Source organism: Taudactylus pleione, unplaced genomic scaffold (assembly GCF_031769625.1).
Source record: "Taudactylus pleione unplaced genomic scaffold, aTauple2 ptg000711l, whole genome shotgun sequence".
NCBI classification, from domain to species: domain Eukaryota; kingdom Metazoa; phylum Chordata; class Amphibia; order Anura; family Myobatrachidae; genus Taudactylus; species Taudactylus pleione.
In genome coordinates, this window is record NW_028285113.1 from 6,607,588 (window position 1) to 6,634,990 (window position 27,403).

The window sequence follows — 27,403 nt, forward strand, 5'->3', positions numbered from 1 at the left end:
TTTTGTGTTGTATATCATGTATTGAAAATGTGTTTAGTAAAGTTGAAAATGATTGAAAAACTATTATTTTTTATATACAGTCATGTATTACAGGTATTATTATGCGATGGATCGGAGGCACTTTCCACGCTCGCACTTTCAGTCGCAGTTCAGCCATCGATAGTTTGGGATATTGCGAATACCTCGTTGCCTCCTGGGGTTATATTCAATCTGGTTGGCTCCATTGGAGAAGTACAGGTAGTCTGAGACATAAAGAAAGTATTAGTTATAATGAATGAGATCCTTTATACTGTTCTGTGGGCCTGACTCAGCATGGATCGCTATCCTGCTAATACGCACGCTACGCACTTGCTAATATCAGCGGTGATATGCAAATGATTGAATTCGCAATGCGATTGCAGTCTAACATCAGGACGCCCACTTCCCTATACTCACATCCGTATACTTTAGCAACATACTGTAGCAAAATAATCGGTAACATCGGACCCATACGCACACTTGCACAAGCCCTGACCTTACTCAGAAATTGCTAACATCCACGCACGCTATGAGGCCTCAGACTGCGTATGGCATCGCAGTGGCTAGTTTATGCACGCCCCTGCAACGGCATGCGAACGCACTGGCACGCCTGCGTTTCCCCAACCCCCCCCCCGTCACCACCCACAAACAACGTTTCCTGTCAATCAGTCTGCGAGGGGTCTGCGTAGCCTCTGCAATCGCAGTCGCGATTGCAATAGCTAGTTCTCGCACGCGCACTGCGATGCATACACATGCGCAGAACGTAACAATCGGCCTATTGCGTGCGTATTAGCAGCTGTGATCCTCGCTGAATCAGGCCCTGTGTTCTTTTAGCCAGGTTCTTGATTGCCTCTTAAGTTATCATCAATGTACTTTAGAGGACAAGGACCGTAAATGGTACATGGACCTATAGTTACAGCTACATATTTAATTCATTTAACCACCCAAATACATGAGAGTGACCCTTCAGGAGAACTTCAGTGTCTTTTTAGTTTTACTTACAATAACTAATACAACCACAAGGGTTCCATCCACGGAACACTCCTTCTACCTGTTGCTAAGGCCGCAGTCATGAGTAAGTCTAAGTTTACTCAGAATGGACAATGGGATTCCTCTTCTGGGGCCAGGAAAGATGCAGATGCGGCCTCTGCACTCCCCCAAATGGAGGCGACACGCCTCAGTTTTTGGGAATGGTCCACATCGCTGTACCCCAAATGGCCGTAGTCTGTCAATTAGGTCTTTTCCAGGTGCAGGTCTTTTCCAGGTGCAGGTCTTTTCCAGGTGCAAGTCTTTTCCAGGTGCAGGTCTTTTCCAGGTGCAGGTCTTTTCCTGGTGCAAGTCTTTTCCAGGTGCAGGTCTTTTCCAGGTGCAGGTCTTTTCCAGGTGCTAGTCTTTTCCATGTGCAGGTCTTTTCCAGGTGCAGGTCTTTTCCAGGTGCAGGTCTTTTCCAGATGCTAGTCTTTTCCAGGTGCAGGTCTTTTCCAGGTGCTGGTCTTTTCCAGGTGCAAGTCTTTTCCAGGTGCAGGTCTTTTCCAGGTGCAGGTATTTTACAGGTGCAGGTCTTTTCCACTTGTAAGTCTTTTCCAGGTGAGGTCTTTTCCAGGTGCTGGTCTTTTCCAGGTGCAGGTCTTTTCCAGATGCTGGTCTTTTCCAGATGCTAGTCTTTTCCAGGTGCAGGTCTTTTCCAGGTGCTGGTCTTTTCCAGATGCTGGTCTTTTCCAGGTGCTGGTCTTTTCCAGGTGCAGGTCTTTTCCAGGTGCAGGTCTTTTCCACTTGTAAGTCTTTTCCAGGTGCAGGTCTTTTCCAGATGCTGGTCTTTTCCAGATGCTGGTCTATTCCAGGTGCAAGTCTTTTCCAGGTGCTGGTCTTTTCCAGATGCTGGTCTTTTCCAGGTGCTAGTCTTTTCCAGGTGCAGGTCTTTTCCAGGTGCTAGTCTTTTCCAGATGTTAGTCTTTTCCAGGTGCTAGTCTTTTCCAGGTGCAAGTCTTTTCCAGATGCTGGTCTTTTCCAGGTGCAGGTGTTTTCCAGGTGCAAGTCTTTTCCAGGTGCAAGTCTTTTCCAGATGCACGTCTTTTCCAGATGCTAGTCTTTTCCAGGTGCAAGTCTTTTCCAGATGCACGTCTTTTCCAGATGCTAGTCTTTTCCAGGTGCAAGTCTTTTCCAGGTGCAAGTCTTTTCCAGATGCTGGTCTTTTCCAGATGCTAGTCTTTTCCAGGTGCAAGTCTTTCCCAGATGCTGGTCTTTTCCAGATGCTGGTCTTTTCCAGATGCTGGTCTTTTCCAGGTGCTAGTCTTTTTCATGTGCACGTCTTTTCCAGGTGCACGTCTTTTCCAGATGCACGTCTTTTCCAGATACACGTCTTTTCCAGATGCACGTCTTTTCCAGATACACGTCTTTTCCAGGTGCAGGTCTTTTCCAGATGCACGTCTTTTCCAGATACACGTCTTTTCCAGATGCACGTCTTTTTCTGTACTTATTCTCTTCACTTTCCTGGCATTTACTGTAATGTTTAAGAATTTTGTACTATGTTTTTGAGTATCTTTTGCACCTCCTGTAGTATTCCTGGCACATCTGCTCCTGTTACTTGCATGTAGAGGGAAGCACATTTGCTATTTATGCACAGTCAGTCACATCTTACATTTGCAGCCAAATCTGACTAGGTAGCAAAATGCGTCTCCCCTCCCCACTGGTTGCATTTTACGTTTGTGTTTAGATGCAATTGCCTCCAACTCTGAATGAGGCCCACAGTATATAATTTAGTAATGTACTAAAGATAATTGTAGTGTGATTGTGTAGCCACGCACATCACTTTATTGTGCAGCATTAGGAACATCTCTATATAATCTACGATATGGGATACCTGAACTCCTATGAGATAATTCCTTATCATTGATTGGGAAGGTGATCAATTTTCACTTGTCGCCTAAACTTACCATAGTTCTGGAAAGCAGCCTCCACTTTTTTCCCAATTCCAGGAAAGCCACGTTTTATCTTTTGTGGTGATTTGCCGTCCATTTTATAACTTGTGTGGTCATTGCTGAATAAGAAATGTAGATATTGAAATATTGTATTCTAAATAATGTACAATAGGTAAATATGAGGAAACAAAAACACTATTGTACATTTTGTATTTTGCATAGGAACACAAAAATTAGACATGCATGCGTTTATCATGTGTACACAGTGGCGTATCTATAATGTGTGCAGGGAGTGCAGTGCAGGGGGGCCCCACACAGCCAGTGGCATAACTAGGGGGGTCGAGCAGGGCTTGTGCCCTGGGCACCATCGGTCCAGCGGCGCGGGGGCGCCACCGGCCGCGGTCCAGGACACTGGTCAGTGAAGTGCTGACCGGACGGAGTTCGGTCAGCGCTACACAGTAACAAACACACCGCCGCCGTACTGGGGCACTGTATAAGGGGCACTACTGGGGGCCTGCATAAGGGGGACCACTACTGGGGGTACCGTATAAGGGGCACTGCATTAAGGTGCATATGGAAAGGAAAGGAATGTTCTCAGAGTGGCGAGAAAGGGGTGTGCCCCATTTTTCAGTGGCCATGCCCCTTGTGACCACGCCCATTTTTCGGCACGCACCGCAGGGGGCTCTATTTTTCAATTTGCCGTGGGCTCCAAATGCCCTAGTTACGCCACTGCACACCCTGCACCCAATTTTTCAATACTTACCTCAGCTGAGTCCTGCATCGTTGATGGCAGCGCTGTATAAATCATTGGCAAAATGGCTGGCGGCCATTTTCCCGGTATTTTGGGCATGCGCAGTAAGGAAATTGTGTGTGTGTGAGGGAGGGTTAGGAGTAGGGGGAGTATTAATTACTCAATGAAATAGGGCAATAGTTATGGTATAACACCGAATAACACGGTGACAGTTACCAGGGTCGCAACTAGGGGGGTGCTGGGGGGTCACAGGCCCCGGGTGCAGGTTATATAGGGCGCTGATGTCCAGTCTGGCATCTATATTATCAGTAGCGGTGTGCCCGGCTCCTCTGCCAGTTGAACCACTACCATTACACATTGCAGCAAGCAATGTGTAATGGGGACTTTGATGAGTAGGGCTGTGCAGAGGGGGGTTGTGAGGTGAGAGAGTTTTTTGTGCTGTTAATAATGGGCAGGTAAAGTTATTATAAATATAGAGAAGGGGTTGAGGGGGGCAGTAAGACAATTAGTAATATCAAAACATGAGGGGGCACCAAATTATTGCCTTGCCCCGAGTGACAGAAATCCTAGTTTCGGCCCTGCATTTAAACAGAAAGAAGTTAGCTATAGTGAGGTGAATGTTAAGATATAACAACAGACTGAGGCCCTTATTTTCTACAACCCACATTTAAAACGCGGTTGTAGTGTGATATTTTAGAATATATTTGCATTGCGAATTTTGGAAATATCACATAATGCGATAAAGCTCTGTACCTGCGAATCCTCTTTGCAGACTTCTCATGGTTTTTTTCAGCAAAAATACCGTGAGAATGTGCCTGCGTATGCGCCGCCAGATAGCGCTATCCACCCTCCCGTTTTCACATTATTTTAGTAAAAAAAAGATTGATAAATGGAGTCCTGAGACCTAGGGGTAAATTTACTAAGATTTGAGATCGGTCGAGATGTCACTCTCGGGTGATTTAAGGCTTGATTTTCATCTCGCAAAGTTACTAAGGGTAAAGTCAGGTGAGATAGAAAGAGGAGCTCTCTCTTCTCACTCGTAAAACTCGGGGAGATAGCTAACTCACCCACGTGGGAACTGTCAGGAGCTGGAGCCAATCAGCGGCCGCTCTACAGTTAGCAGCCACTGATTGGCTGGCGGCTCCTGACTGTTCTTACTGTTCAGTCGGGAGCCGGTTAGCGGGGTATGTGGTCACACACATACACCGCTAACGTAAGTTTTTTTTTTTTTTTGCAAAGACCCCCCTGGATGCTACGGAGACCAGCGCGAGGATGGAGGTGAGTATAGGATCTTTTTTGCAGGGCCATGCACACAGATTTCTACTTGGGACAAGTGGACCAACCTGCTCGTACTGGTAAGTATGTGTGATTGATGTATGCGTGTAATAAAGTGTGTAAGTTGTGTCTTTATTTAACTAATTATTTTACGGTGGGGGTATGGGTGCCGGCCCGCCTGCTGGCACTTGTAGTTCCACAAGTGCCAAAGGGCAGGCATGCTGGCACTTGTAGTTCCACTGTAAAATACAATAGTTGACTTTGATTTTACACTTTATTACCCCCGTACCCACAGCCCAGGGGTGCGGGCCAGAGCCCCGGGCTTCAGACTGTCGAAGCTGGATAATTAGCTGAGACAAGATCAGTTTAAAATTGAATCGCAGCAACGCCATCTTGCGACTGGCCGCAAGACGCCATCTTGGAAATGAGATCGCAAGACACCATTTTGCGAATGGCCGCCCAAGCGCCATTTTAGATAAACTCACAATTAAGTACATATGGCGATATTACTATTAGCATCATGCGATTGCATCTTTCATCATTTCTCATACACACATTAATACGCACAATTGCGCTGTTAACTAGTCGCATATTAGCGAATGCATAAGATCCTGTATGAAAACGCTGTTTATTAGCTTCATGCGCACGCATCTGCCCCAAGTTAACTAGCGACTTTATATCACACCCCGCATACTTACACATTACATATTCATATAAAAGGTTTAATAAGCTTTAAGGTATAAGATTTAAGTATGTTCATTTATTATAATTGCTGTGAAATAAAGATTATTTGGTAACTAAGGTTTTATATGTGATAAGTAAGTAATGTTTGGTATTGTACTGATGCGTTCTCTTCCAACAGTATTCCGGTAACATCGATGTAGAGATCGCATCATGCATTCTCAACTTATGGACCGCAGAGACTTCAAGCAACAAAATGTACATATTATTACCAACTGTTAGGATGTTGCATGAGGCGGGAAACTAGAGACCAGCAGCTGTTAGAGGCTGTTCTGTGTCCATTTGAACCAACCTGTTAAATGCTCTGTAACAGATGCATCCCACTTGAGGACCAATGGCATCAGCAACAAACTTCTCTATTGTGTTGTCTATTTCTGGGGGTATAAATATGTGTGCTCCAACCCTGGGTTTTAGTCTTCTTGCTGAATGCTGATTGACGAGGGGTTTCTTGCTGATGCCTACATCTGGACCAGAAGCGCTGCGTATGTATACTGTACTTGGGTCTGTATAATTCCTTTGCGCTGAATTGTATTTGGATCAATAGCGTGTAACTGACTGTACTTTTACTTTAATAATACTTTGTGCTTTGGAACCACATGTTCTAGGTCTGAAGTCTTTATTTACTTATGATTGCATACGCAAAATAGCGTCATCCTTAGAAGGTATAGGCAGGACATTAGAAAGTATAGGCAGGACATTAGAAGGTATAGGAAGGAGTGTATAGAGGTTCAAATTCAGTATTGTTAAGACCAAGCCTGGGGTTTCGGGAGAGGGGGGACCCATTTTTTATGGGGTCCCCACCTCCCTGAGATCCCGGCTTGGCCAGAGCGGCTTGGGGTGATAATGCTTTGGCCCTGAAGACCCGGTAATAGGGTCTCCTGGCTGTGGCATTATCGTTTTGGGTCCGGTGCTGGGTTTAAATATAGGGGGACTCCTACGCAATTTCCCCTCCCTCCTATATTTAAAACCAGGACTAGCCCTGCAGCCTGGTGCTGGTACCTAAATTACGGTGGAACCCTACTCGTTTTTTTTCCCATAATTTTAGGTACCAGGACAGGCTGACAAGTCCAGGGCTGGTTAGACTTTTGGGAGGGGACCCCATGTAATTTTGTTTTTTGAGAATTTAACCCGTTTTTTTACAGGACTAACTCACAAGCAGCCTGTACATATCTCACTGATATGCGCAGGCTGTTGCTCAGGAGAAATTTGAAGAGGGAAAACACTGCAATCTCGGGTGAGTATTCTCCTGCAAAATGAGATACTCAGGAGAGATATCTCGTTCTGCTTCACCATTGGCCAACTCGATTTGCCTCAGATCGCCTGTTGAAAAATTTGAGAGATAAAAAGTGATTAAATCACCCGAGTTTTGACGAGTTCCAACGAGATTAATCTCATTGAAAATCGGGACCATCTTGAATCTTAGTAAATTTACCCCTTAATGTAGTTTGAGTGAATACAGCAGGTGGCACTGTTATGAAGTGTTTGTGTGTTATCACTCTTTATAATAGTTATGTTCTTTGTTGTTACAGGTAATATTTCAGTAGGGGTGGTCATCGGTAGGTTAATCATTGATGGTACCATTGGTGGTTGACATCGATGGTATGAATCCATCGACTGTGAACCATCAATGGTTTCATCCACTGAAGGTCATCCCTGTTTTAATATTGGCTGGACAGCGGGCTACTCAGGGAGTAGGACGGGGCTTTGTAGGTACTGTCGGAGGCGGAGCTAAGCTCAATGTCCTGGCAAATGGAGAAAAAAAAAAAAAACATTGCTTGGCTCTGTGCCATCAATGGCGGTGAACAAATGCATCTCCACCATTGATGGCAAAACCATCGGCCATTGGTGGTTAACCAACAATGGGCCTCATTCAGACCCACTCGCAAGCGGCTGTCCGCTCGCAAGTGGGTCGATGGTGTGCACTGCGCATGCACACGACGGAGGGAGCTCCGTCGTGCGCATGCGCCAGACGCGACGAGCGAAGGACTTTCCTTCGCTCGTTGTGTCTGATCAAAGGGGGCGTGCTGTCGATGTTGATTGACAGCACGCCCCCTTTGGTGGGCGTGCCGGGGGCGTGCCTGCCAGACGGAGGTGTTCCCAAGGGAACTCCTACCGTCAGAAGCCGGCCCCACTGACATCACTAGTGATGTCAGTGGGAGTGATTTTGGCTCTGATAGAGCCCAAATCACTCCAGGGCTTGTGGTCGAAAACCTCGACCACAGGCTTCTGGTCGCACTGGCGATGGTCGCGATGGTCAAGACCATCGCGACCATCATCCTGCACGCTCGTATGTTCTGTGGGTGGTGACCCACAGCTATACGAGTGTCCAGGAGGACGCTCCATTTTTATGGAGGACGGCCCTCATTCAGAGCGAGCGCTCTGCTCAGAGCGTCCGGCTCTGAATGAGGGCCAATGTTTGTTAACCATCGATGGCCATCCCTATATGATGCAGTGAAATAATGCTGCTGTTCTTGTGTATACCTGTCATGCCTGTATGCTGTTAAACCAAACTAGTTTATTATTATTATAAATAGTTTTACCACAAAGAGTTACCCAGCGCATGCCTACTGACAGTGCCTATGAAAGAGAAGGATTTGATCTGGTAACTACAACGACCTCTGCTGACGGTGAATTATGTTTTATTTGCATTAATTAATGTTTGAAAGTATAGCAAAACCCAACCTGCCAGTTCGTTGAAGTTAACATTTTATTCCTCAGTGTCATTGTGCTGGGGAGTACTTTGGAGAAGATTTCCAGTGTTCTGTGTAAGGGTTTCCCAAGTTTGCCTTAATGTTAGTTATAATAAAACTTGGGTGGAGGCACTGACTATCATTAGAATTAAAGTGGGATTGGGATCAGTGAACAGTGGTTACATAAGCACACTAGTGTGCTGACCTAATTCTTGCCAAGGAATGCCCTTCCTCCTCACAACTACTTCTCATCCTCCACAAATGCTGCCATCTCATGCTGCCATCTCACTTTGCAAGGCTATGTGCTTGGCAGAAATCTAACCACAATCTGAGCAAACCCAGGCATATAGCACCACCAAAGAAGGTTTTGCACTGCGCCTTGGATTTTTGCGTTATGGCATATCTCCCAACCATCCTCATATCAGCTGAACGGCCGGCATGCCATGACTGGGACTGTATATTTAGGATCACTCGGCAGGTGGCAGGTATGCATAATAGAGCAGCAGAGATCTGTAACACACGCACCTGTCACTGTGCAATGGTAGGAGGATCACAGGAGATGAATAAGGGTCAGACTAGTGATTTCCACAGCTAGGCATGCCACCGTGTTTGTGCAGTGATGGATTAGCAACAGGACAACTGGGTCGCCCAGGGGCTCCCATGCTAAGGGCCCCACACATAGCTGCATTATCAGTGTGGGTGCACTATGGCATAATGTTAATTGAGGCTTCTGGGCCTGATTCAGACCCGGTCGCAACTGGGTCGATTGTGGCCCACTGGGCATGCGCACTACGGAGCCGGCTCCGTCGTGCGCATGCGCGAGACCCGGATAGCGACTGGCGCTCCATCGCTCCAGGTCTCGCAACAAAGGGGGCGAGCTGTCGATGGTGACTGACAGCTCGCCCCCTTTGGTAGGCGGGCCGGGGGCGTGGCCGGCCAAACGGAGGCGTTCCCATGAGAACGCCTACCATTTGGGGGTGGCCCCACTGACATCACGAGTGATGTCAGTGGAGAGCTTCCGGCTCAATTTGAGCTGAAAGCTCTCTGGGGCTTGCGGCCACGAGACCCTACCACAAGGGTCTCGTCGCAAGCCCGATGGTCTTGACCATCGCGACCATCTTCCAGGAGGCCGTTCTTAAAAAAAAAATACCCTGGCCCTGATTCAGAGCGAGCGCTCTGTCAGATCTTCCGGCTCTGAATCAGGGCCTCTGGGCTAAGCGCTCGCAAGCGGGTCGATTGTGACCCAGTGCGCATGACGGAGCCGGCTCCGTCGTGCGCATGTGCGAGACCCGGATAGCGACGGTCAAGCCGTCGCTCCGGGTCTCGTACCAAAGGGGGCGTGCTGTCGATGTTGAGTGACAGTAAGCCCCCTTTGGTGGGCGTGCCGGGGGCATGACTGCCCAGACGGGAACGCCTACCGTCTGGGGCCAGGTGATGTCAGTGGGAGTGCTTTTGGCTCTGTTAGAGCCAAAAGCACTCTTGGGCTTGTGGCAACGAGACCCTACCGCAAGGGTCTCGTCGCAAGCCCGATGGTCACCATGATCTTGACATTGTCAGTATATCATTTTGACAGTTTTGTTGGTAGCGACCCCTACAAGTTACCTACCCTGGGGCCCCAGCAAACATTAATCCAGCCCTTGGTTTGTGGCCACCGCCCCTCTGGGATATGACCAGCATTCTCTCTGGGAGGTTACACCCGGTCCCGGTCTGCATACCTCCAATTTTGGAAGGTATTGCTTTGGAAATGACCTCTTGTGGTAAACACAGTTTTGTGGCTTGAACTAATATTCACTGGAAATAAATAATATAAAAAAAAAAATAGTAACAACGCAGAGACAATGTAAGTCATTCCGTTTTGCAAACATCCACTAACCTCCAGTACTTGTCTTTCACAAAGAAAATTGCTTTTCTTTCCTCCTTAAGAAACATTGCAGCATCTATTTTCTTAACAGAACTTGGAAATCCAAAATTGGAGATGTCTCGAGGATACCCCGACAGCATGGTGAAGCCTCTCGTGGCCCAATACTGCCGGCCTGCGCAAAACAAACAATTTTATGGTCTAGTATTATTATCAAGTGGCAAGATCAGACTGTGTGTAGCCGGCTTTATGTGCGATAACAGACCTGCTGTTTATATACATTGTGTTAAAGGTCCAGACCTATGTGGTGTCATATCCTAGGGGGCAACAAATGAAAGCAGTGAAGTACTAACATATAACAAAGCTCCAGAACATACGATCGGAAAATAGCTCTTTTGGCAACCCTTAAAAAACAATGACAAATTTGCTTTGTTCACTCCTTAACCCACTCACTAATTGCCCCTATATTTAATTATTCTGTGGTGCTTTACACCGAGGGGGGAATTCAATTAGCATCAAAAAGCCGATTTTTCGCGAAAAAAAAAAAGGCTTATCATACGATTTTGTACTTATCGCGCTATACTATTACTGCAGTTTTCATGGATGCAAATTCTCCATAGCATAAAGTTGTGAAAAGTTTTTACCACCTCCTGAGCAGGTGAAAAGTTGGGAAAAATCCCTATTTCAAGGTTAACAATGTCGGGACTTGGTTCAGAATCACTAGGACACCCTCTTTAATAACTAATGAGGCAAACATAAGTTTTTAATTAGCTCAATTTGATAAATAATGACATTTCATTTTTGGGGTGAAAATGTGCAAAGTGCAAGAAAATGGGTTAATTGATGTGGAGCAGGTATATGGGGGTGCTGTATGAATGGGACAGGTATATGGGGGTGCTGTATGAGTGGGACAGGTATATGGGGGTGCTGTATGAGTGGGACAGATATATGGGGGTGCTGTATGAATGAGACAGGTATATGGGGGTGCTGTATGAGTGGGACAGGTATATGGGATGCAGTATGAGTGGGAGAAGGTATATGGGGTGCTGTATGAGTGGGACAGGTATATGGGGTGCTGTATTAGTGGGGCAGGTATATGAGGGTGCTGTATGAGTAGGACAGGTATATGGGGTGCTGTATGAGTGGGACAGGTATATGGGGGTGCTGTATGAGTGGGACAGGTATATGAGGGTGCTGTATCAGTGGGACAGGTATATGGGGGGTGCTGTATTAGTGGGGCAGGTATATGGGGGTGCTGTATGAGTAGGACAGGTATATGGGGGTGCAGTATGAGTGGGGCAGGTATATGGGGTGCTGTATGAGTGGGGCAGGTATATGGGGTGCTGTATGAATGGGACAGGTATATGGGGGTGCTGTATGAGTGGGACAGGTATATGGGGGTGCTGTATGTGTGGGCCAGGTATATGGGGTGCTGTATGAGTGGGACAGGTATATGGGGTACTGTATGAGTGGGGCAGGTATATGGGGGTGATGTATGAGTGGGACAGGTATATGGGGGTGCTGTATGAGTGGGACAGGTATATGGGGGTGCTGTATGAGTGGGGCAGGTATATGGGGGTGCTGTATGAGTGGGGCAGGGATATGGGGGTGCTGTATGAGTGGGACAGGTATATGGGGTGCAGTATGGGTGGGACAGGTATATGGGAGTGCGGTATGAATGGGACAGGTATATGGTGGTGCTGTATGAGTGGGGCAGGTATATGGGGGTGCTGTATGAATGAGGCAGGTATATGGGGGTGCTGTATGAATGGGAGAGGTGTATTTAAGATTGCAGGTTGGTGTTAGAAGCGTATTTTAAAGTTTTTTTTTAAAGTGTCTCTAAATGATACAAATATATACTTATAGGAATTTTTATGCACCCCCCAATTAAAGTAGAACATTTATTTTGCCAAAAAACACATATTATCATTATTTGGCTGTTTTTAGATATATGCATAAAATATCCATTTGACACAATTTAAGAACCCCAATTACTTTTATTAGGGTCACTAATACACTTCTATATTATATCACTTTTCCTTTTTGGGGGTACAGGCAGATTTCTCAATTTGTACCTATAATTAGTACCTGTAAAAGCAGGAAGAATTTTCGCGTGAATTCTGCTTTTGCGACTCTTAGGATTGAATTGCTTGAAAATGGGTTTGTGCAAAGCTGGGATAAGCAGATTTGCATGTGAAGGGTGCGAGTACTTAGCGCATGAAAATGTAGCACATTATTGCGGCTAATTGATTCCCCCCCCCCCCCAAGCATTATTATTATTGTTACGATTCTCTTTTGGCACCTTTATTGCATGTGAAGGATAACATAAGGGATGATATTAAGGATAACTCACCCTTGAACAGGTAGACAATATCTCTATCTGGGACTTCATAGGCTGCATCAACATATCCCAAGTTTGGCCATATGGCATTGATGGAGATTGTATCAATGTGACTTTTTCTTGAGGTTTTTCTCCAAAAAATTCTTTGGATAGAGCACAATAAAGTGTTCACATAATAATAAATGAAATAATAATAATAATAATAATAATAATAATAAATATAAAAAAATAGCATTTGCTATTTATTGAGAATGAGTTAACGTGTTTAATTTCTATAAATTATCTGTGTCTTATTGAGTTAAGGTTGAGGATATCTGCTTATTTATGAAGTATTTGGAAATATGGACAAGTTGTTGTTCAACATAGACTGAGGTGTAGTTTTATACCTATTGCACTGAAACCCATCAGGGGTGGAACATGTTGGGAGTACGTCAGCTTCTGGTCAGCTTCTGTTCAGCGTCAACTGACCAGAAGCAGTTTGACCCCTATAACATTACTTTTACTGGCGGCAACAAGGAGTGGTATGGGGGTCTCAAGAGGATCAGGAGAAGCTTAACGTGGTTTTGGTTGCATCGGTACTACTGACACCTGTTCATTGAATTATTATGATTACCTCTTCCCGTTCTCTTTTGCCTACTAGATTTCTAGATTTTGCCTTAATTCTGTAAAGCAGCCTCCTATTTTTGTAGGAATAGGAAAATAACTGACAACACATATATAGGATAAATAAAAATCGGTAATGAAATTACCCATCCTTGAAGAACAGTAAATCTCCTCTCATGCTGGTGACTGCATCAAAATGTAAAGAGCGGTCACATTTTACTGGCACTGTTGGATTTTTGGGAGCATCGGTTGGCTTGGGCTTCTTGGCAGGGGTTGGTTTTGGCTGAGGCTTCCTTGTTGGGTTTGGATTTGGTTTTGGCACATTGGGTTTTCTTGCTCCTATATTTGAAACAAAACAATATTAGACATTCATGTGTAATTGTGTTGTAATTATGCGAACATGCCTATACCAGAGGTTCCCAAACTCTGCCATTACAGTCCAGGTTTTAAGGATATCCATTCTTGAGCACAGGAGACTTAATTAGTACCTCAGTCAATTTAATTTAACTATCTCGCGCCATATGACGCAAAAAAGATCTGTTTAAGGACACATCTGTATATGTGCTGTTTATACTGTATGATCTCAACGTTATCTGATAGCTTTATTTGTGTCTTTATGATAACTTAGAAAAAAGATGATCGAATAGTTTGTCCTCACTTATAATAACTATTAAATTGATGATAGGGATTGACACATAAGGTAGGATTATTTACATGAAATTGCAGCTTTAACTTACTTTGAATCAGCTATGCAAATAAATCATCAGTCTGGTAAATGGAAAAGTGAAATCTAAAGTCTACATTGCACTTGTAACCCCCCTCAATCTAGGTGTTAGCTGTATTAGGTGTATTAAACTGCAATCTGGTTGCCGAAAAAAGCTTAGGGTCAGTCCTGCAGACTGCGCACACGGGCCCTTCAATTTGAAGTGGCGTTTTCGCCTCTGCTGGCGAAATCCCGTTTTCACCTACATCGCCAGCTTGGAGGCGAAAACTTTTCGCGCGTGTGCCCGCTATATCCCCGTATTCAATTTGAAAGTAGGTGAAATCGGGAACGGGCGAAACTTGTGATCAGCGAAAAAAACCTGGATTTTTCTGGAAATAATTGTAGGACCCTCCTAAAGATGTCCAGACCAGGGGGATCACTATGGGTATCCCCGTTTTTGCCTGCAATAGCACGGCAGGTTTTTATTTTCCAGACTTTGAAGAAGTGATACAGAAGAGCACTTAGGTTATTTTTTTTATTTTTTTAAAAGTGGTCCCATCAAATTTGGGGTACATGAAAATGGGTACTAGTCCCTAAACGCATTTTTTTAAAATTCTGCAAAAATGCACCTGCTGCCGGCTATTAGAAACCCTGACTTTCTTCAGGAGATAAAAATGGGGGTAGCCATAGTGATCCCCCATGTCTACACATCTTTAGGGGGGTCCCTAGAATATTTCCCAAAAATTACCGTTGTGTTGTACCTGTAAAAAAAAGTGTTAATTTTTTTTTTTAAATGACATAGGGCACCCCCCCACCCCAAAAGCCAAACCAGCCCCAGGCTTGCCAGCCAGTCCTGGTTTCTAAAAATACGGGGAAGAAAATGTGTAGGGTTCCACCGTATTTTAGAAACTAACACCAGGCTGCAGAGACCAGTCCTGGTTTTAAATATAGGGGGAAAAAAAGACGTGGGGATCCACCTATATTTACGTGGGAACTGTCAGTAGGGAACTGTCAGTAGCCGGAGCCAATCAGCAGCCGCTCTACAGTCACCGCGGCCGCTGATTGGCTGTCGGGACGTGCAAGCCCCGTGCAGTTCCGTCAGCTGGCATTCGGGAGGGATTTGTATGTGTGGCAACACACATACAGATCCTGGGTACGTGGATCATGAACTTGTTTTTTTGTTTGGCCAAGTTCATGGATTACTGCGAAGACCAGCGCCAGGATATAGGTGAGTATGTTTTTTTTGTTTGAAGGGCCAGTCATTAAGGATTTTCTACTGGACAAGGGGACAGAAACATCTGGTATAGGTAAGTATGTGTGAATGGGTAGGTGTGTGTAATAAAGTTATACTAATCACGGTTTGTGTGTTTTGTCTTTATTTAACTATTTATTTTACAATGAAGTTACAGGTGCCGCATGTCTGCTGGCACTTGTAGTTCCACAAGTGCAAAATGGCAGGCATGCTGGCGCTTGTAGATCCACTGTAAAATCCAATAGTTTTACATTATTTGGCCCCCGATTGCCTCCATACCAACCGCTCCAGGGGTATGGGGAAGAGCCCCGGGCTTCAGCGTAAGCCTGTGGTGCTCAGGAGGGGGGTGGGAACCTTCTTTGGGGGGTCCCCGACTCCCTCGAGATCACCGGCTTGTGCTGACCAACTTGGGGTGCTAATGCTTTGGACCTGGAGCCCCGGTGATTGGGTCTCTGGGCTGTGGCATTACACCCCAGTCGGTTGGGTCTGGTGCTGGTTTTAAATATAGGGGGATCCCCATGTCTTTTTTCCCCCTATATTTAAAACCAGGACTGGTCCCTGCAGCCTGGTGTTGGTCTCTAAAATACGGTGGAACCCTACACATTTTGTTCCCCGTATTTTTAGAAACCAGGACTGGCTGGCAAGCCTGGGGCTGGTCTGGCTTTTGAGGGGTGGGGGGGCCCTTTGTCATTTTTTTTTTTTACTTTTAACCCGTTTTTTTACAGGTTAAACACAACGGGAATTTTTGGGAAATATTCCAGGGACCCCCCTAAAGATGTGTAGACATGGGGGATGACAAAGGATACCCCCATTTTTATCTCCTAAAGGAATTTGGGGTTTCTAATAGCCGCGATAAATGCGGCTTTGAATAAGGTGGTGCAGAAGAGCATTTAGAAGTTTTTTTAGGGGAAAATAACTATGCCCAGTAAATTTGGGGTACTTGAAAATGGGGTTCAGCATATTTTAAAGTTGCTAAAGTGAGTTGAAAAAATTGTGAAACAACCACCTGCCGCAAGCACTTGCAATGAAAAAAAACACTTGGGGCATACTTGGGGACCACCCCAGAGTCAAGTTTGCTAGTTTTTAACTTTGTCCCCCCCCAAAAAAATTTTTTTCGGCCCCTAAATTCAAAGTGATTTTTTTTGGGGTGTCCTTAAGTGTTTTTTTTTATTTTTTTTTTACACAGTTTACCTTTGGGGGACTGTCTGAAGGCTGCACGGGGGTCTCCGCAACATTGCACCCCAAAACCCCAATTCTGCACTTTTTTCTACCTGCTATGCATAGGTGATACTTTTTTGCCTATTACATTGCATTGACTTTCCGCCTAGGCGGAAAGTCTTCCAAATTGAATTCGGTGTAAAATCCAAACAGGCAAAAATGACGTCATTGGCGAAAAAATTTTGGCGAAAACGGCTTTTCGCCGCAAATTGAATACAGGCCATGGACTCTGATAAAAGTGACAGTTGGACAGAGGTATCTCAGAGGGAGAGAGAGAGACTCAGCCCGTGCTCTTCAAGGGGTCTATATACCAAGCCGTGGATGGAAATAAAGTTAACGGAGATAAGGTACCAGCCAATCAGCTCCTAACTGCCATGTCACAGGCTGCGTTTGAAAAATGAAAGTTAGGAGCTGGTTGGCTGGCACCTTATCTCTGTCAACTTTATCTCAATCAGAGGCTTAGTAAATAGACTCCCAAGGGAGAGATTGGAAAGGTACCTGAAATGAGCAGGAGAGAAAAGAAGGGATTTGTTGTCTGTGAGGAGGTCAAGGGGAAGTGTTGGCTATTCCAAATATATTAGCTTAAACAGTGTATAGCTCTGTGCTATTTCCACTGGAGGTTGCCTACATTAATATATGTAACCTATGTATACTTACATATAAGCTGGGATGAGCAGTGTACACCTTGAGGACAAGGCCGCAACTAGGGGGGGGGGGCTAGAGGTGCACGTGCATCGGGTGCTGGAATGCAGGGGGTGAAATAGAGCTGACTCAGCCCCTGCACACCCCGCGCAGTCTTGTAGTGCGCAGTGATTTGGGGGCTGCAGATTTCATGTGGACTAGCCATCCTCATGGGCTCTGCTGAAAACGGCCCTCCAAAAATGGCCGCCGTCACGTAGGAGACAGATGCTAGAGGTCCTACTGGACCTCTAGTGTCTGTTAGGCCAGCACAGCTGCCGGGAGAAGATGCAGAAAGGTGCATCTTCTCCCGTGAAACCCCCTGGTAACGAGCATGAAACCCCCTGGCAACGAGCATGGAACCCCTGGTAATGAGTATAAAACCCCTGACAACGAGCAGGTAATTTTAAATTAATTAGAAACCTTACTGTGGGGCATAAAATGGTGTAAGGGGCAAATTTGTAAGTGGCACTTTGGTAATAGACATTACAGTGTGTGGCATAATGTGTAATGGGCATTATGGTGTGTGGAATAATGTAAGTCTCTTTACCAGGGACGTCTGACTAGTGCACTGCCTTATGTAGGAGCAAGGACAAAATCCAGGTACAGGAAGGGAGGGGGCGCAAATTACTGCTTTGCACCGGGTGACAGATATCCTAGTTTCGGCCCTGTTGAGGATGGGTGTCAGCTTGTCATATCTAAGATAAATGGACAACTAAAATGTGCAATTAACAAAGAACTCAGGGTCTGATTCAGAGCCGGACGCTATTTGCGCTCGCTCGTTCAGAAAAAGGGGGTGGCTATTTAAATTGACCGTTCGCTCTTTGCGGTCTGTTGACGCCTCCATGTCTGAACGAGCGAACAAAACATGCGGACGGTTTTTAGTACAAAACGCCCCCTGGCCGCTCGCATCATACGTCATGTCCGCTATTTATTAGATTAATCGAGTACATCGAACAGCGTATGAACTGCTCGCTATTCTTGTGGTTGGTTTTTCCTACCAAAATATTGCGAGCAGTTCTGGCTAAAAGACACCCAACTGACGTGGTCGATGACGCTGCTTTGTTAATTATGCACACCCTCAAAACGCCCGTTTTGACCTTTAAGCACGCCTGCGTTCGGATCTCCACTCCCCGTTTTCAAGCACCTTCCCCTGTTACCACCCACAAACGCCTCATCCTGTCACTCAAAATAGCAGGCATTCGCTATATTGCGAGCAAACAATTTCTGGCCGCACTGACTGGTTCGCGCATGCGTACTAATACCCATACGCATGCGCAGATGTGCGAACATCGCTCGGAATGAACGAGTGGCTCTGAATGAGACCCTCAGACCCTACATGGATCTCCTCTCACCTTGTACCTTTCTTCTACAGTGATTGGCCATTAGGTAACTGGATACTACAAATACTGTAGCTGCATAATAATGGAGAGCTATGCTTTAACAGAGAGAGTTAGAATTGCTAAAAGCTTTAAATATATTTATTCATTCTAAAGCCTCCAGAGAATATGTAAGAAGGCTTACAACGGTTTTATAACTTACTACTTAACTTCATGTGCACCACCAAAGGGACTGAAGGTTTATTGGCCAATGTATAAACTAATTTTGGATCAACTCCACTATTTTGGTATAGAGTAATTTGTAGTTAATGTGGGGAAATATATAATTTAACTACATCTGGCGATGGATAGACAATTGTGTACCACTAGTCAAAGTTGTACAAATATAATTTACTATCAAATTTCAGCAAACCTATATGTAACCAGTTGGCTGATTAATAAAATATAATAACTTTTGGTTCCTTATTCAGAGATTGTGCTGATTCATTCCTATCTAGATGAATACTCTGTTGGCCATACTAAACCAACAAGGGATTCTCCCACGCTGACCCCTGGTGGAAAGTCACCCTATTGCCTAAAACTTGGGGGGAAGCACTGATATCTTGAGAAGATCATCATATTAGAACTTTCTGATTGCTGGTAAGCTGAATATACATATCCTGGTGAGCCTTGGTTACGCAGAAGTGTTTTGCTTTTTATAATCTGGAATAGAAATATAGAAAATATATACTTATACCATATAGGGCTTGGATTCCTGCAACATCGTCTGCAAATAGTTTAAAGGTGGGTGGGGACACAAATGTATTATCTTGAAGCGTTGGATACATTATTGCAAGCTTATCTTTTGAATGTTCTAGACCCAACGAATGGCCCAATTCATGAAGAGCAACTAGGAAAAGGTTGGTACCTGAAAATAATAATAAAAAAAATTATCGTTATTACGGGGTCTGAAAGGATGTCTACCATCAGCAACAGTTCACCTAAACGTTTACCAAAAATGTACTTCAAACATGATTTTTATAAAAAATGCTTTTAAAAAGATTTTTAAAATTATTAGCATTTAGAATACCCTGGTGGATAAGCCAGTTCTAGCTTTCTAAAGTAGTGGTTTACTTTTTTTTTTTCAATGCGCCCAGTTTATCAAATTGAGAATACAATTGATGTCTTTACTATAGTTTACTATTGTTGTTAATTAACCATCATTTGTTATGAGATTTACAGTAGATGTCAGTTTCCAGTCTTGGAAAAAAGCATAATTACCTCCAGAATAAGGTGATATAATTAGTATTTTGTGATTGAATGGTTGCTAAATAACTATTTTCATAATTTTGAATAATGTGCTATAGAGGTCATTTCATTTTATGCAAGTACATTTAATCATCTGCCTCATACTTTACAACAGGTAGTTAGTGGTGGGGAGGCCCCATAGCAGCACCGCTAGGTAGTTTGAGCCTTGGTTGGGACCCTATGTAACATCACAGTCACTGAGTGCCATCATTGGGCTCCTCAAATTTTAATAGTTCTCAGAAATGCTGATGACCCTGTTTGTTTTGTTTCCCTTTAAAGTTCCTATACCATTTAAATTATAACTTTTGTTGCTGTTAATGTCAGCCACTCTGTATGTTCTTCTAAAGTTAAATAATGATTTTCAAAGAATAATAATTGTTTTCATGGCATGATATTTTGACCTATGTTGTTTGCAACTTGAATTTACCCTTGGAAGTTCTACCACGAATAGAATACTTTAATGTGTCTGTAGATGGAACAGACAGTGGATTACTTAAACATTACCTTTAGCTTGCTGCCTCAGTGTCCATGTCTCAGCTTCATCGAAATGAGCATCTCCCCCAATTCCCTGGCCTGGTGCAAATGCATGTCCCAAAACTCCATTCGGCCCATCAAATGGGAAGAAATCTCCATGATCTGCTCAAAGTAACAAAGTCATTTTTTGAACAATCTATTCTGATTTTCCAAATATGAAACATTGTCATATTCATACCTTTAGAGCCAAAAGAGATCATAATATCAGCGTCACCACTATAAGCCTGAATAAATTTCAAAGGGGTGACCTCACTCCAGAGCCTCAGAGCCTGGGCAATGGCGTAATCTACTTCAGATTTACTGATATCCGGGGTGTAGTTGACAACTCTGTGAAGAAGGAAGGGAGTTATGTGATAGATATTAGCACTGTCTATTTACTGATCATGCATCATATAAAGTTTACCTACACTGGCCAACTAGACAAAAACCTATGAGTCCAAGGGGATGTAGTTATGAGACCGGCGGCTGCGATGCCGCCGTTCTCAATCCCGACGCTGAAACTCCGACACGGGACTTAAGATAGGCATCGAAATACTGACGCTTATCTTAATCCCTACGCTGAATCACAGAAGGATGCCAGCCTGAACGAGGTAAGTCCGGGGTGCCCTTAGTGTTAGCCGCTGGGTGGCGTTTTAGGTTTAGATAGCATAGTGGGGTAAGCGTTAGGTTTTGGGAGGGGTTTGGGTTAGGCACCCCTAGGGGGAGGGTTAGGCATCACTGGGGGGGGGTGTCAGGGTTAGGCACAAAGGGGGGTGGGTTAGGTTTAGGCACAAAGGGGGGAGACTTGGGTTTAGGCACTAACGGGGAGGGTTAGGGTGTGGGGTGTGGAGGGTTAGGCTACAAGAAGGGAGGGTTGGGGTTATAGGGGAGAAGGGTAAGAATGCTTACCTGACTCCTGTTGGGATACCAACCACCGGGATGCCGCTGACGGTATTTTGATAGGAGGCATCCTGACAGCCGGCATTATATACCCATTCCAGTCCAAGCACTAATGAATGACCATAGAGGTCAAATTTATTATTGATCAAGAATACTAAAATCTAAATAAAAATATATAGCTAAGCCAGCACTCACTAGAGTAACTTTCTAACAAGAAAGGTGATCAGAATACAAGTAATAGAGGGGTACTGCGCTTATATTGGGAAAACAGAGGTAATGGCAGAATTATGTAATCAAGACACGTGAACAATAAAACAACAAATCACACAACATAAAACAATGAGAGTTATCACCTAAATATCAATATCTAAAATAAGGTATTCTATAAACCGCTGTGTAAAAATATGCAGATTAGTAAAGTCTCCATCTGTATACACTATAAAAGCTGTCTGTATACCTGCCACAGGTGATGGATTAATCAAAGTCTTGAAGCTGCTTCCTGGTTAAATATGCTCCAAAATGGTGTACTTGCAGATGTACCAAATTACCTGTATAATATCCGGCTTGTATGAAGATGATTCTTTAGTGGGAATCCATGTAGAGCGCTATCTCCAAGTGTGTATGCTGTGTATCAGTGCCACCAAGGGAAACATTAAGTCCTGGGGGTATATTTACTAAAGTGTGGGTTTTTAGAGGTTGAGTTGTTGCCCATATAGGCAACAGCTCCACTCCTAAAAAATTGCATACACTTGGAGATAGCGCTCTGCATGGATTCCCACTAAAGAATCATCTTCATACAAGCCGGATATTATACTGGTAATCAGTAAACCAGCATGCTTCCCAACTGTCCTGCATCCAGCGACAGCACACTTATTCCGCAGCGCTTTACAGAGAATATTTGGCCATTCACATCCGTCCCTGCCCCAGTGGAGCTTACAATCTATATTCCCTACCACATACTCACACACGAGGGTTAATTTTGTTGGGAGCCAATTAACCTACCGGTATATTTTTGGAGTGTGGGAGGAAACCGGAGCACCCGGAGGAAACCCACGCAAGTACAGGGAGAATATACAAACTCCAGACAGTTATGTCAGTAGTGGGAATCGAAGCTACGACCTCAGTGCTGTGAGGCAGTAATGCTAACCATTACTCCGTCTGTGCTGCCCTGTGGAATGCTCTCATCAGGGTCCTCGTCCTCAGCTTCTGACCGGTCCTATAATGGGATTTCCTTAGCACATTCAGGTTGCCAGTGCAACAGGTATCATAGTTATCCTTGTGAGATCTGCACCTGTGATCCTCAGAGCGGTCCCAGTGTACTCTCTGACTCTCGTTTGGACGTATTCTCCAGTTCGTCCCCCGGTACCAGCCTGGAGTCCAGTTCATCCACCGGTACCAGCCCGGAGTCCAGTTCGTCCTCCAGTACCATCCCGGAGTCCAGTTCATCCAGCGGTACCAGCCCGGAGTCCAGTTCATCCTCCAGTTCCAGCCCAGAGCCTTACACCTTGCACTTGTGAATCTAAATGCTTTTTTCAGACATCTAGCCCCGGGGTCACAGAGCTACTTTATGCGCAGGAACTACATCAAACCTCCAAGTTTCCTGCATTTGACTGCAACAAGCGCACCAGACCCAAATTCCAGTCCGGGAACACAATCTCAAATTCCTAAGACCGTGAAACACATATCTTGCCAACATGAAATGAAAGTTAGCATTTATTTGTTTCTGCATATGTCAAGCAATCTAATTGCAGGGTACCTGTTATAGAATCCAGATATGTTCTGTTTACAGAATATACTGTAATATAAAATATTTTTTGGACGGTCAATTTATCTCCTAGGGGTCTGTTCATCATCACATTTTTCACAAAAGTATGTGAATACATTTTCACATACTTTTGTAAAAAATTAAGTGTCAGGGCTATTCATCAAGTTCCGAAAAAGCATTTTTTTCGGAACTTGATGGTGTTACTGATACCACTTTCAGATGGCGTTCAGCCCCCGATAACCTTCACAGGCTGCTGTTTAGATGGCAGCCTGTGAAGATTTACAAGGCAGCCACAGCAGATCCCTCCCTGCTGTGTCTGCATTACAGGGCCCTGGAGCTGAGAGCATGTGACCCGGACTCACTGAGAGAAGACAGGTGAGCCCAGGTGGAGAGAAGATGCGGTGGCAGGGGGGGGTGGTGGTGTTGATTGGACATCTGCGGGGGAGGGGGGGATGGTGGTGATGGGACACCCGCGGGGGAGGGGGGGCTTTGGTGGTGATTGGACACCCGCGGAGGAGGGGGGGCCGCATCAGACACCCGTGGGAGGGGGGGCTTGGACACCGCGAGGGGGGGCCGCATTGGATACCCACAGGGGGAGGGGGGCTGCATCAGGCACACATGGGAGGGGCCTCAGACACCCGCGGGGGCAGGTATCGGACACCCACTGGGGGTGTTAGCCAGCGGGGAATAGAGAGTGAGGGGTGGGTGGGGATGGGGAGGGACACAGAGCAGTGAGGAAATCCTTGTGGACACCTCAGTTGCAGGGGAAAAGTATCACTTTTTTCCAAAAGCTGACTCCGCAAAAAGAGCAGCTTTTCGAGAGTGATACTTTTGGGAGGGAGGAATGATGATGAATGAATGCCTCCAAAACATCTTATAAACTCGCAGCGAGTTTAAAACATAATTATCACTAATGATAATTATGTCATGATGAATAGGCCCCCTAGTGTTGACGCAACATAAGTGCTGACTGCTATTCATAACTGCTTTTACATTGATGTTTATAAGGAATTAGCAGCTGTGTTTGTCAGTTGCTCCTTTTCTGTCCTTTGGGGGATAGAAGTGCCCCTCAAAAAATTTTCAGCCTCTGATTTTATAGATTACTGAAAGTCCTAATGTAAACATGAGTGAAGGGAGAACAGGACCTGTCTTTTTTTGCACGTGCCAATTTTTTTTATGTATTTTCTAAGATGGTTGAACAGCCTCTAGAAATCCAATTTCCTGTATAAAGTTCACCACAAAGGTGTAAAAATCAAGTAAAGAATTATTCCTAATTAGCGGAAGCTTTTATGTACTGATGAAATTTAAGTGAACATGTTGGGAGCCCCCCCCCCCCCCCCTAAACAGGGAAAGCCAAGTTAAATGAACCTTCATGGAAATAAACTTTCTCGTAACCAGATGATGCATAAATAGGCAAATTGTGACTAACCTGTATGCAGCAACTAATGCCATACTTTCCCCAATCTCCCCCCCAGTAGAACATACAAAATTCTACTCACAAAGCCATTCACTTCACTGTAAAAACATTTAATCAAACATAGCATCACAGCGGTTTATAGAGCCTTTAGTGTCTGTCAATTAATAGATATTCTTTTGCCACCAATCTACCTGTAAGTTAGTGACGTCTTCTCCCACTTAGGATTTCCAGGAAAGAGACTGAACCTTTGGACATCCGGGACTCCGCACCTGGGTTTCAAAATAACTTGCAACGTTTCCTTGTTTATTTTACCGGTGACATTAAGACCAAAAAAAGTCTGCATGTCCTTGATTTTTTCTTCATTTTTTTTGGACAGTGTCCTGGCCCTGGTAACTTCAGTGTAGAACTGTTCTAAATATTCCTGTTATAATAAATATATATATATATATATATATATTTTTTTAACTCAATATGTTATTGAAAACATTGCAGTTAAATGAATATAAAAAAAAACTGTTCTCACAACATTTTCAAGGGGAAAAAATGGAGAAGGGAACAGTAAGGCATAGTCAATATTAAAACAAAATCATAAACACACAATCCATGGAAACATAATTGTGATCGTCATAATATAAAAAAAACTTAGCTAGCCAACTATATAGAAGAGGAAGCAGTATTTGCAGAGGCAAAATGAGTGGTATAGAAGCCATGCCATAGTCTCCATTCAACCATTGGAGAAGAGATTGAAGTTGAATATTTAAAGCCAAGGATCTCCATCTCAAAGCTAGGCTGAAAACTAGTAAAACATTTTTTTTTTTTTAATAGGATATTCAGGTCTCTTCCAATATGCAATTAGGATATGGGCAATTTTGTATTTATCATGGGATTGCACCGAATGGGGAAAATGGTTCACAAGGGCTATTTCACTGAGAAGAAGGAGAGACGCAGAGGTAACCTGGGATATTAAATTAAAAATTTCGGACCATAAGGGCTGGTTGATAGGACATGATCAAAATATATGGATCAAAGAGCCAACCTCCTCACAACTCCTCCAATAAAATTCAGGACAGATTTTATGTAAATAATCCATGTGTTATCTTGAATATCATTTGAGAATGGTTAATACATTTAGATATTTTAAAAAGTCACTATATACAGTAAGTGGATAATGTGCCCACACTGAATGATATGTCGTTCAGTGCAGACACCCTCCCTCATCCCCGAGCATGCACAACTTGTCGATATCGGCAGGTTGGCCGGCATGTTCAGGCGATGATAGATGTCGAAAACGACCAGTGGGAGCGGGCGTCGCTGCCGACATTTTACTGCACGATTTATGAACGATTAATGAGTGATTGAATGATAACGATGTCGTAATCGTTCAATCGCTCATTTTAATAGCCTTAACTGACATTTTATAGACTGTGCTAGATAACTGACAACTAGAAGTTGATTGGTAGCTTTGGGTAACTTCACCACTTAGGGGGAGATGTACTAACGGCGAAAATGCAGTAAAGCCCCCGAAAATGATGTTTTCAGGGGTTTTACCGCATTCCCCGTATGTACTAAGCAGCAGAATGCGATGCCTTCAGGTGGCGTTACCCAATAGAAGCCTATGGGCTTCTTAACGCGACGCTACTGGCTGGGAGGGATCCAATCGAATTTCTCCCATGAGCCCCCGCGGCCCGCGTCCTTCTGCGCTTGCGCGGAAGGACTCCTGGGTGTTCAAACCGGAAGGCCCTCTGCCCAGCAGCATCACAAAGGACAGAACTTATCGGGAGAGCTGTCCTTTGCGAAAGCCTTAGTACATACCGCGGTAGCGATGCTTAGTACATCTCTCCCTTTATCTCTCTCCAAGGCTTGATAACTCTTCCCCATACTGAGGCCCGGGATGGGGCAGAGCATGACTGTGCCTCATAATATAATTTGGATGATGCTGTGTCTAATGTGCTGTATATGTGCATTATTGTTCATACATCCAACAAAAGTGTTTCCTTCTTCCCTTCAGTTTCCAGATGTTTAATGTTAATCCATTCAGACTAATTATTTTCTTGTGCATGTACGAGTGCTAAGCTGTGACATATATTCCAGTTATTATGTTTATAATGAAGGTTGCAAGTTAAAGTAACACCACAAAAAGTATTCACAAAAAGTGCTAAAAGAAATGATTACACATCGGATATACAAGAGTAAAAGTTTGCTGGAGAAACCGGGTCAAACCCAAGTGTCAGCTACTCATAATATTTCATTCCCAGTAGGAATGTGCGCCGACCCCCGTGTTTTGGTTTTGGATCTGTATCTCCTTCAAGGTTTTGGATCTGGATTTGGTTTTGCAAACAAATCTCAAGTGTTGTGCTATTGGTTTTGGATCTGGATTTTTTTAAATAAAAAAATAGATAAAAAGTTTTAAGAACAGCTAAAATCATGTAATTTATGCAATCCAACACCCGAAATTCGGATTTAAAATCCGAATTCCGAACCGCAAAAAAGACCAGAACCGCGACCAGGATTTACCCTGGATCTCCTCAGGGGATTAGAACCGTGACTCGGATATACTTGTATTCACGAAATTCGGGTGGATTCGGATTTCTGGAGAACCGAAACCGCACATCTCTAATTCTCAGTAAGGTCAAATGGAGAGTGAAGACTAGTCGGAGCCCTTATTACAGATCATCCAATTTGAAGGTACCAATAAAGTACAGTACAAGCCCCTTGCAGCTCAATCTGCATTCTTACCTCAGCCTTTGTCAGTTCTTCGCTTGTTATGTCTTCAGAATCTGCAGACACCTTTCCATCCAACATTGCTTCCCACTTAGCAGGACCGGTGTCCTCTTTTGTCACAGGAACAAGGTAAACAACCCAGACATTTACTAGAAGACTATGCACAAAGAGCCACAACAGAACCATCTTTCCTGCTCAACTATCCCTGTTTATCTAAAGTTTTCTGCTTTTATTTGCGTGTTTAATGCCATCATACAGTACAGCGTGTGGGTGTTTCATGCAAAATGTATACAATCCCCTGGCTTTTGTCTAAAGGTTCTCTTGCGAAACACAAGTTAGAATCACAGCAAACCCCCAGGCAAAAATTCCTAAACTTCTGCACCTAATTTCCGAGGCCTCTAAGGGAAACATTTT

The 27,403-nt window shown here is 44.3% G+C and overlaps 1 protein-coding gene across 1 annotated transcript; it reads right to left on the reverse strand.

Annotated features, from left to right (window-relative positions):
- LOC148477461 (stromelysin-1-like) lies at positions 1-27,246 on the reverse strand. The gene is made up of 10 exons (XM_088456676.1): positions 27,005-27,246; positions 24,460-24,689; positions 20,386-20,534; positions 20,178-20,309; positions 19,123-19,293; positions 13,342-13,534; positions 12,605-12,735; positions 10,267-10,426; positions 2,952-3,055; positions 1-242 (listed from the first exon to the last, which is right to left on the reverse strand). Exons 1-10 carry the CDS (start codon positions 27,173-27,175, stop codon positions 139-141), a joined length of 1,545 nt encoding a protein of 514 aa, XP_088312802.1. The 5' UTR covers positions 27,176-27,246; the 3' UTR covers positions 1-138.
- Between the last annotated feature and the right edge of the window lie 157 nt (positions 27,247-27,403).